Source organism: Fulmarus glacialis, unplaced genomic scaffold (genome assembly GCF_000690835.1).
Source record: "Fulmarus glacialis isolate BGI_N327 unplaced genomic scaffold, ASM69083v1 scaffold33630, whole genome shotgun sequence".
NCBI classification, from domain to species: Eukaryota; Metazoa; Chordata; class Aves; order Procellariiformes; family Procellariidae; genus Fulmarus; species Fulmarus glacialis.
In genome coordinates, this window is record NW_009190152.1 from 8,090 (window position 1) to 19,645 (window position 11,556).

The window sequence follows — 11,556 nt, forward strand, 5'->3', positions numbered from 1 at the left end:
GTTTCCTTACAGAGAGATTGCCAAAGTAAATTTTGTTGGTGTGCTGTGCAGTTTATGTATCAACTTAATTCTCAGCCTTCTGCTAAAAGCACTTGATAGATTCATCCAGTCTGGAAAGCGTGGTTAGATGGAGTGTAATTAAATGGTAGATGTTTCACTGAATTGGGTGGATTTTGTGCCTAGAGCTCATAAAACCGCTGTTGTGAAGATTGGCTTTTCTCAGTTGTGGCAATTTAGTCCTGCTACCGTTGTTATTCTCTCAGTATAAATGTAGCTTAGAAAAAAAATTGTTCCCATGATAGTTCTTTTTCTCTTAATCCAAATTATTACTGCATCATATTTAGAAAGAACACTCACAAACTTTAACGTCATGAGAGGATATGCTTCCCTTGGATATATGTATCCTTCAACAGCTTGTCTTAAAAGAGCTAACAAGTAAAACTCAAGACAGTTTTATGAAACTACATTCATTTTGATTTTTCACATGAATACATGCAGTAGAAATGTAAAATTGTAGAGGTTGTCTAGATACTTTTCCAGCATTCATGTACCAGTGGAACATTAACTTGTCTTTTACTATCATAATTTTAGACAATGGCAATCGAAAGGTAGCATTTGCTGGAAATGTTACAGCTGTTGAACTACTAAGGGAAGTTCTGTGGAACAGAGATCCTGAGCCAACAATTTAATCTGTAAAATGCTATGTTTCTAGTCTTGTCTTTGAAGTAGCAAGCTCATGATAAACTCATTCTTTGGGGATGCTTTGTTATCTTTTTCCTGTAAATGTTGGATGATTCTAAGGTCACTGAAAACTTAACAAGGTCAAATCACAGATGGCGTAACAAACCAGAACTGAAAACTGAAAGTTAACTGCAGTTGAACAACAGAGATGCTATATTACTTCACTTTTAGTCTTCTCTTAATTATTAACAAACTGGTAAGGGATCGCAATGCACATTTTATTTAAGTGTGCAAATAAGGGTATGTTGACATTATAACATGAAAAGACAGTAATTTGACCAAAAAAAATGCTGGCCTGATGGGAAAAGGATAATATAGTTTTGGCTTCCTCTAGGGACTGTAGGTAAATAGCACACTAATATTACCTTAATTTGAAAATGGAATTTGACAATACAGGGGAAACCAAATGGAATGTGTAGCAGAGACTGAGAAATTAGTCAGTTTAGGCCAATACAATGTTGTCAGACCTCAGCAGATGTGCAAGATTTTTTATTTTGATATTTCTAACAGCCTTTGCTAAGACTGTCATCCATTATCCGATTCTGTTTTTCTAATAACAGTATCTATTCTACTGTCTTAAAAAACACAGTTCTCTTAAGATACTTTTTTCTGTTTCAGAGGTGTAGATTTGTAACAGCACTTGCTTACGTCATTAAATCTACATCTGAAGCATCCAGGATGTAGCCCACTTAGGAACATTAAAATGTCTGTTGCATGCGAGACCAAAGATAGGTATAGCTAATATCCTGCCTCTGACACTGGCTAATAGTGCCTGCTGCAGTAGTAAGAGCAAAGATTAGGGCAAGAAGCTAGTAATATTTCCCCAGAATGCTTCCCCAGCCTGCAACAGTGTGAAACTTCTGAGCCAGATGTTGTATCTTGGTATTTTTCTCATGAAAACCTTTCATTTACTTTTTGTAAGTAGGTAAAGTCTTAGTTTAAACAACATCACAGCATAATCACAAGTTGGATTAAGTGCTTCCTTTTGTTTTAAACTTGCTGCTCACTATTTTCATTTGATGTTCAATCATTCTCCACCATTTCCAAGCCACTCAAGATGTTGAAGACTAAGTTTTTATACTCAGTCATGTCTTCCAGGCTGAAAAGTTCTGATCTGTTTTGGTTTTTGTGTAATCGATATACTTGATCATCCTTTCCCCCCCCCTTTATTGCATTCATGTCAAGTATGAATATAATTTTCTAGGATACAGCAGACTTACGGCTCGCATTCTGGGTAGTCGATCTGCATTTATTCAGCGGCCACTTGTCTGGGATTTCCAAACCTCCAGCATTTGTCTAAAACTGCTCCTCTTTTCTGCCTGGGAATATTTTTAATGGAGCTACTGTCCCACTTGGTTTGCTGTAGGTCTGGAAATTCTGGACAAGTTCAAAATGTTCAGATTCTGCCTGGACATGTTACCAGGAAACTTGGAATAAGATGCCCCATCCAGTATTGATGAGGTAGTTCTGTTAGTATGTATGGGCACTGTCTACACTATGTCTGTTCTCTCGTGTTGTTTTTTTCACTGGTTACCCCATCTGAAGCTGCTTCTACTGACCAAAGGTTCTCTACCAACACTCCTGAAAAATAGTACAACTGAAACCAATGCTTTCCATTTCTCAAAATATTCAGCAGGCTTCACCAACCAAAAATTGACTTAGAACCTGGCGGTGTTCCAGCATGCTGCTGGCGCTTGTCCAGAAGGCTTTTTCGCAGATCTCAGTGAGCCACTTGCTACTGCAGACTGGTTGACCACCAGCTGGTGAGAGTACAGGGCGGGATAACAAAGCTCTGCACAAGTGGAGTGAGTGCCTGGAAGATGATGTGTTGATGCTGAAGATGGGGTATTAATTCTAGACACAGATCTTCAAAAGCTCTGTCTTTCTGAAAACATAATAACTTCTACTGGTCATCCAAGCTGCAGTTACTGTATTTTCAGATAGAGCTTTTGAAAATTTCTGGCTGGAGTTAATAACCAATCCTCAGCGTCAACACATCGTCCCACCTGTTGACGCTAATCCCTCCCACTCAAAACCTCTCCTTCATGCAGGAAGATGAGTCTCAGTTGCAACTAAAGCTGGCCTCCATTTATGTCATGTGGTCCTGCGGATACTAGTTCCTCATTGCTACGCTGCAACAACAGTAACACCAGCTCTTGCTGGGCATCTGTGTCCGCAAGCGTGCACTGGTCTCATCTGATGCTTTTCTAAAGAGTAACCACAGCCCACTGCTGGGGTGTCTGCAGGGCAGGCGGAGAAGCTGTAAAGGAGGAAGTAACAGGCAACATGGTCTCAATAGAAAGGTAAGGATTAGCAAGGAAGAACCTACAGAGCGTTTCTTTTACATAATGGATCCTTAAATGGTGACGATATCTGTGTGAGGCAAATGGCTGTGCGTGTTAGGGAGCACCATGCTGTGTGGGGATTGTGTGGTAACTACCTTATTGATAGGGGATGGAGATGGTTCCCTCAACACATCCCTCCAGATTCCAGCAATCCTCAATGAAGGCCTGAGCAATTCAGCAGTAACCAGGTTAGTTTGTGTCAGAGCACAGATTAAAATGGCAGCAGGGATGCACACAGAGGTGTCTTAAAAGGTGAGAAAAAGCCCTGCTCAGGACTCAAGGTGAGGGCAGAACTCCAAATGTTGGGAGTGAACGCATCTGAGCATTGAAGGAGACTAGAGCTTCTTGCAAGGAAGAAGTTGAGGCTTAATGTACAATAATTAGACCATTGTAAGGAATATGTCATCGCTGGCCTGTTAAGTGATCTTGGATGCTTTTCTGTTTGTGCTACAGACTGAATGATGATGAAGCTGGAGCATAAATAATTTTAGGATATCTTGTGGGAGAAGTGAAAGACCTTCAAAATGTCTGTATTTTAGTTCCGTATGTTGGGAAGTGAAGATGTGGAGATGATGAATGAGTGAAATGTAAAAGCTGAATTTTCATGTGTCACACCAGGGTTTACAATTTCAACTAGTTCTTGTAATTCCGTATATTATAGGATGCTGTCTTCTTGGGTAAATTTAATTAATAGATCCACTTTTTAGTTTTGAAATGGAGAATTTTAAAAAATCCTCCATTCTAATATGTTCATTCTTTTGGAATCCTAATTTGCTAGGCTTACAATTTATAACACTATTGCTTTGTTTGACAGTATATTGTACTAAGAGGAAGGTCTGACACACACTTTAAGTGGCTCTTAGAACTGTCTGACCTTACCTACACTACTAACAATAGTGTAGAGAAGGCCAAGAATCTTGGATTCTGCCTTTGCTTTGTCTCTGGGGAAACTATGGCAGTTTTGGTTAGAGATAAGATACCTGAAGCATAATAATTCTGAAACATAGTGGGGTCAAAAAGCTAATCCTTGAGCTAATTAAAAAATGCTGTCATAGAAAGACAAGTACTGGCAAACTCTCTGAGCAGACACAATTTATGAAAACAAAAGGTTAAGCACAACAGATTATACCAATTCTCTGAATGAAATAAACTGTACTGAAAAAGCAGTTTTTGCTGGTGGAATAACAGTGTTGGAATAAATGTGTCTACATTGTACATAACATAAAGATGCTTATGAAAATTAGTAACTTAAGTCTTCCTGAACATTGATTTAAAAGAAGTATCAAGGTAGTAAGATACACATCCAAACCCCACTAGATAAGAATCAGCAGTAGGTCAGTTATATTAAAATCATAGATTCAAGCGCATTAAGCTGTAGAAATAAGATTTGAATATTGTGGTGAAGACAAAAAGGTAGCACATAATGCATGTTTTAATGTGTCATTAAATTAAATCATAGTTTTTAATCAAGGTTGGCTTTTTTCCTGACTGACAAAAAGGCACTTTTCTGATTTCAGGGGGGAAATCTGATAATAACAGAATGACAGGACCCCAAAAAATATCACGACTGTCATTTAGAACTTGTCTTGATGGGGTTATACTGGAAATGGATTAGGTCAATTCAGCATACAGCATTTATATCAGAATAAACATGCCCCATGGAGCCGATAAGCAATAGTCTTTGTATTTTAAATAATTTCTTGCTTGAATTCAAACATTGTGTTTCAAAGCCTGTGGGTTATTTTGGGGCTGTACATTATATTATTTTGCCTCATAATCAATCCTATTTTCATCTTATCAGAACTGCAATGTAAAAAATAATGAGTAACTAAGTACAGTGCTCTTAATGTTCTTAATCCATGTTACTTAAACCAACATGATTTAAACTTTATAATCTTTTGTTCAGCTTCAGGGTTTTATTTAAAATTCTCTCAATACACAAAAGGATTTCCTCTTAGTTTCCAGTTGCATTGACTCATTCTTCTTGGTAAGATGGTTATAAATAGTTTTCTTATGAGCTTTGATGTATTTCTTTGTTTGGTCAGATGTTTGTCCATACGTTTCTGACAGTTCTTTTTTTATCTCTTGATTTTTTAATTTTTATTTTGTGTTTGTCAAGGTTGACCACTGTTCGTTATTAGGCTGAACTGATTTCTTCTCCATCTTCCTCAGAGTCGGCGTCATCATTGTAGAAGTGAATTGTAGCTTGCACTGGAAAACTCGCCAGAACCTTCTCTCCGATGTTATTAAGAAACTTTCGGGATTTGGACTTGGGCAAATAAAGCCTAATGAGAAAACATATTTTAAGAGAAAAAGTAAAACTATGTGACACTTTCCCAGCTAAGCTAGCTTGAGTATTAAAACCTATTTTTATCTTTCTTTGGAGAGAGAAAAATCCTAGGGTTCCTTGTCTTTTAAAATAAAAATTGCTGACTAAAAGGTACTGTTGATTTTAAGTTACCTCAGTTGTTTTGGGCATATTGTGTATTGGATTTATCTAAGGTCGCACTCTGATAAAGTGTTGCAAGGGCAATGATGCATGCTTGAGATGGTTTGGTTTGCTTTGGTTTTTAGCACAGTTCAGAATGGAAGTGTCCTGTGCGACTGGGGGAAATTTGAGGAATGTTCTGGGATTCCGGAATTCAGATTAAGACACCAGGTTAAGATTGGGGTGGGTTGCCTGTTGCACAGAGGTTGATCTTAGTGAGTTTTGTGTCTCTAGGTGGAGGAGGAGGTGTACACTGAGAGGGATTTATTTCAAAATTCACATTGTTTTGTATTGAAATCACAAATGTCTTAATTTACATTTCAGGTTTTCACCAGCTTTCTCACTAAAGCAAAACTTATGTGGTCTGTATACATATGTATGTGTTTTTGTGTGCGTATGTATGTACATCTCTTCCTCTTTGTTCCACTTTGGCCAGTTTTCAATTAAATTTGACAGTGATAAGAATTTAAGCTTCTACAACTTTTATAAAAACAAGTGCTTGTAAAAAAGAGGGATATTCCATTAATTTTCCTCCTCTAAACAGAAGTCCAAATCAGGAGTTTCTACATCATTAAGCCTTAAAGGATCCAAATGCTGGTGAAAAAACTTATAAATCCCCCAAGCATAGGAAAAGCTTTATCTGGAGTTCAACTTTCATTCAACAGCAAATTTAGGCAAGTTTGACACAGATCTGTAACAAGTAACATTCCATTAGCAGCTGTTCATGTTAATTATTTGGGCTTTGTGGGCTTGCTATCATATTAATAAATATAAATATAAATTAGCTGAGGCAGAAGAACATTGTTTCTTTTAAGATTACTTTTTTCTTATTTTTGTTATTAGCATATTGTTTCAGATTCTGTTCAGCCTGGGCATCTCTCCTTGTGGACAGATAAAAATCTATGGAGTCTGGTGAGTAGTTAAACTGCATTATTAAGAAGAGATACTCCAGAGACAAACTCATACTTCTCCCAATAAGGAATATGTTTGTCTTGGAAGGTGTCACTTTTTCTGTATCAAGTGATAGGATTTAACTCACCTCACTGGATGTTGAAACCCCAGGGCTCCTTTTGATCTAAAATTTATTAGTTGACCATCCAGTTCTGACTGTAAAGAGATGTATTTATTATTTAGAATAGGCTAAAAATGAAGATTTCACTTTTTTCTTCTACAGGTAACTGTAAAATTCTACAGTAATGTTGCTTTGTTTGCTCTGCTGCATGTTGTTTTACTCTAAGTGTACTTCAGAGAATGTATGTGCCCACAGTCTGCCAATAGTTGCACATTTAATACAGCATTTGAACTTGTATATTTTAGGAGCCATAAAGTCATGAAGTTGTACATTTTACTTAAGTTCTTATGGAATATCCATAGCGACTGGTGAGCTAATAACACCACCAAATGGAAGTTCAGTGATTGGAAGAAAAAAGGATTTTCAATCAGTTTAAAGGATTGGGACGTTAGGGTTTTATAAAAGACCTCTTTAACTACACTAACCAGTAGTTTGGAGTTGGAATATTCAAGTCGGCAAGTTAATTGTAATCCAAGATCACACAAGCACGTTAAGACTCCAAACAGTAAAATCAAGAGACAACTGGCATCTCAAATTTCTATGCAAACAACAATAAAAAAAGCAAGCATTTTTGATACAACAGAGTAGGTAGCAAAAATATATTTTAAATATCAAAATTAAATTTAGCACAGAATAAATTCCTTCAAATTAAGGTGACAATAAAAACCAATATTTTGCAAATGTTAAAGTAACTAAATCCTACTAGGATTATAAACCTGGAACGTAAACCTGAAAGCATCTCCCAAAGTCACTGAGCCCTATTACTTCATCTTGTGGGCATGTATTCTCTTCCATATCTTAAAACAAGAAGACTTCTTTTTTCCTCCTATTGCTATAAACTTGATGGTACATAAAATAGGAAGATTTAGCTTTGCTATACTAGAACTTCTAGTGAACAAGCAGCTAGAAATGGCCCACTCTGCTACAAACAAAGATGACTTTTGCCACTGTCAGAGCAGTTCATCTGTCTTTCTGAGGAAGTAGGTTTCAGCATGGATATTTTGGTGGGCCCCAAAAAGCCCTTGGGCTACGGACTGAGCAAAGGGTCCTACAGAATTCTCTCTGTTCCTTTTACGTTGGCTGATTTCTCTTGTACCCACCTGTTTGTCTTGTAGCCAAAATGGTTTGTCTTCAGGCTGTTAGGGTTTTGTTGAGGTTTTTTTGTGTTTAATCAGGAAACTCATTCACTTTGCTTCCACAGTACCTAGTAAAATGGACTCCTGATCTGGCTGAACATTGTAGATGTGATCATAATATCTATGTTAAATACCACAGTTATTTTCCTCCTTTCATATTTACATTAAAACTAAAATAGTCTTTTTTATCTTTGTTGACCTGTATTTTCTACTGTCTTCTTTTTGGAATACATATTGTTTTTTAATAATTATATATGTAATAATATGTATTGATTAAACACATTATATGCTATTTCTTTTCAGACTATAATACAGCATTTCTGAAAAGCAATTCTGATAAAAGCCAATTAATTCAAAATCTAACTCAGTTGTTTGTATACAGCAGAAAATGTTCAGTGTTACTTTGTATTATGTTGTAGATATGGCAATAGTAACTTTAAATTACTTTTCATGGCTTTTCTTCAGGCATAAATAACAACATATTTGAATTTAGATAGTAAGAAAAGTGTTACTTCTTATATAAGGGAAAGAATATTATGTATAGGTAACTATAGGGTATATTGTTACACATGTTCTTGGCAACAGAGGTAAAATTACTAGTTTAAATTTTTTTACCAGTACTTTTATTTTGTAGTGCTTTGCTCTTCATCTTTCAATTTCCCAGGTTAGATTCTCATATGTATATTCCTAAACTTTTTTTTTTTAATTACACAGAGGATATTGAAATGTCTATTTGCTTCACTCTCCAGCGTTTGGAGTGTCTACCAATCTGTAAAGCATTGGCATTTTTATGTATACATTGCAGAAAATAAAAGTAGCCAGCATGCAACTAACTACCAAAAACATTGTGCTCAATCCATATTGGAAGGCCTTCTGCTAGAAACCTTAGTAACTTTGCTGAAGAAGATACCTCTTGCCTTCCACAGCTGTGGGATGTAGGTATGCATTAGTGAACACCTCTTCCCGCCTATGCACCACACAAAGTATCCAAGCATCTTTCCTCAGTGGTCGTGACCCTGTTAAAGAGCTTATGAAAGGGCTCCTAAAGCCCTCCTTCAGCCCTCGTTAGGTCCCAAGCTACAGAGGCATCTAGGATGCTGAAGCAGTGTGGGTGGGCCATAAGGTATGGATGAGAAGGATCTGAGAAGCGTCTGGCAGGAAGGAGAAATGTTAAAAAATTGAAACCGACTGTTTCAGGTATATTTGGCTTGAAACAATGCCAGGCTGTTAGCATGAATGTGAAAACTTCATATATGGTTTGTTTTTCTCACACAAGTGGGAAGAAGCCCAAGTATGAATTAGAACTTTTGAGCTGATTGAATAAAATTTTCTACAAAAACATAACGTCAGTAATAAATCACAACTTTCTGATTTCAGAAACCTTAGTTTCTTGAAATCATCACTGTAAGCATGTACTCTCATGAAAGTAAGACTCCTCTCATCCTTAGCAAATTTACAGGTGCCTCTGGCAAAGCTTGGAACACTGCTGGGAAAGATGTTCTTCCGCAGGCTTACCCAAGGCGCCTGCCGGGAGGAGTGCAGCACTCCCGCAGATCTGTACAGTTACAACCTCCATCTTCAGCAGACAAAAAGTACGAGGTAAAAAGGTGTTGTATGTGTTAGAATATAGTAGAAATTGTGAGTCTTTAAAGACTTGCACTAAGGAGAGTCGTTGTCTTAACCTGCTGAGCCTTTGGCAAAAAGTTGGAGATGTAACTGTGGATCGGATGCTGCAAAAATTTATGCAAGGTGCTTAAAACTAAGCATGGGAGTAGCACTGTTTCAATAAATGTTTTAAAGTTCGCAGCGTTGGGACCTATGTTGAATGTGCTTCAATCTCTCTTTATTTTTGTTCTTTGAGCCTAACAAATCTTCCTACATAAGTAAGTAAAACTAATAATCATGGTGCCTTTCCAAGGCACTTGGCAGTAAGAGCTACTTTAAAATCCAATTTTCTGTTGATTTCCTGGCTGGTTTAGCTATAGCAACATCCCTCCCAAAAAAAAAACAACAATAGAATTGTGCACCTGAAAGTATGTTCTTTAAATTTCATCTTAAAGTCATTTTCACTCAAACTCCCCCTATACACAAAATATCACATACAGACTAGGCCTGGAAACTTCAAACTGAGGATATTTTTATTTTTATAATTAAGCAAATAAAAACCGCTGTTAAATTTGAGTAAACAGTGCTTTCTGCAGCTCTTTAAGAACTGATAATGGTTCTATATCTGATAAAAAATTAGAGATACTCTTAACCATTATGATGTACAGAACACTGTAATTTGAACCATATTTTCTAACACTGAAGAAGTGCATGAAAGAACAAATGAATAGAAGACCAAGCCTCACTTCCTGTGTTCAAATAGTTTCAATTTCTGCACCTGTTTTCTATAAGGATTATTTTCTCCAGAATTTAGTCTCACCATTTGTTGATTCTCTGTCATTTCACCGTCTCTTGCTGTGAGCATCCAGGGCCTCCATAAAGCAGGGCTGCTGAAAGATTAAGATAGAATAGCGCTCCCACAGTTAATTCTTTGTGGTAGTATCTGTACAGTACAGCTCCTTTTGTTAGATTCTGCTGGTATCTTTTGAAATAACGTGATTTTTTTCTTTTCAACACATTTTGATTTGGTAAATCTGATTTCTATGGCAATATTAATCTGTCTTCTGTCTACGATCTGATTAAACAAACAAGACAATGGCTCGCACATTTTTAACTAAGGCGTCATTTCCCTTTAAGATTTCACAACTTAAAGTGACTGCATTGAACTCCAGATGATGATGTAATTAATACTGAAATCTTTTTATTTATGCAGCACTGCTGCAAAATAAAAAGTAACCCTCCCTCTCTGACAGTATGTCTAAAAACAGATTCCATGTCGTCATTGGGTGGCTGGTTATTTATTGAGTAAGCAACTCCAGCATTAAACTGACATGGGCAATCTGATCTAATTAGCTTAAGAGAGCGTATGCAGTGGTGGGTGCTACTTCTGCCTTTTGTTTGGTGCGGGGAACTACAATTATGGATGCTTTTTTTAACAGTACTTTCCATCTCTGCTGCTGTGTAACAGATCCATACAGTTGGGGAAATGGAAAAGTGCTTTCAGATATGAAAGGTAAATAAACTTAAAAAAGAAAAAAAAATCGGTTATCGCAACCTTAATTTTCATTTACTTCCATTTATAAGTAAGTTCTGAAATATTTGACTGAAAAGGATAAAATATTGGCAAAACAAATAAAATACCTGTTCCAAGTGAAACGTTTTCAGAAACACATTTTGCCCTTTACTTCTGAAGTTGGAAATTGTTTTTGTTGTCTATTCAACGCCAATAATGGTTACATTCAAATGCTACTTACAGTTGGAGTTTTGAAAGGAAGGCTGCTGAAAAAAGTCTCCCTGCGCCTGCCTTACCTCTCTGGGCGCTCCCTGGGCCGGGGTGGGTGCTGCTGCTGCCGCCGGGCGCCCCAGCAGCGATGAGGGATGCGACCCGCTGCGGCCTGGAGCGGGAGGCCTGCAGCTGCACCCTCCATGGCATTTGATGGTCTAAAGCCTGTGGCAGGCTGGGCGCTCGCCGGGGCCTTTCAGCCCCTCCTTTATCTTAACTCCCAAAGACTACTTACCTAAAACAAACACGGCCTCAGGTAAAAGGAGAGAAACGTCCTTAATGAGATTTCTTTTGACTCCCCCAAACAGTTAACAGATAGGGCTCTTGCGTTGGCAGGCTTTTCCTGGGGAAAGCACTGCTAGGGAAACAGAGGCTTTTTGTTAAGT

General features: G+C 37.4%; 1 protein-coding gene across 1 annotated transcript; it reads right to left on the reverse strand.

Moving 5' to 3' along the window:
• Positions 1-5,223: 5,223 nt before the first annotated feature.
• RIPPLY3 (ripply transcriptional repressor 3) lies at positions 5,224-11,315 on the reverse strand. The gene is made up of 4 exons (XM_009584698.1): positions 11,197-11,315; positions 10,208-10,277; positions 6,614-6,681; positions 5,224-5,371 (listed from the first exon to the last, which is right to left on the reverse strand). The coding sequence occupies exons 1-4, from the start codon at positions 11,313-11,315 to the stop codon at positions 5,224-5,226; spliced, it is 405 nt and encodes a 134-aa protein (XP_009582993.1).
• Positions 11,316-11,556: the final 241 nt, after the last annotated feature.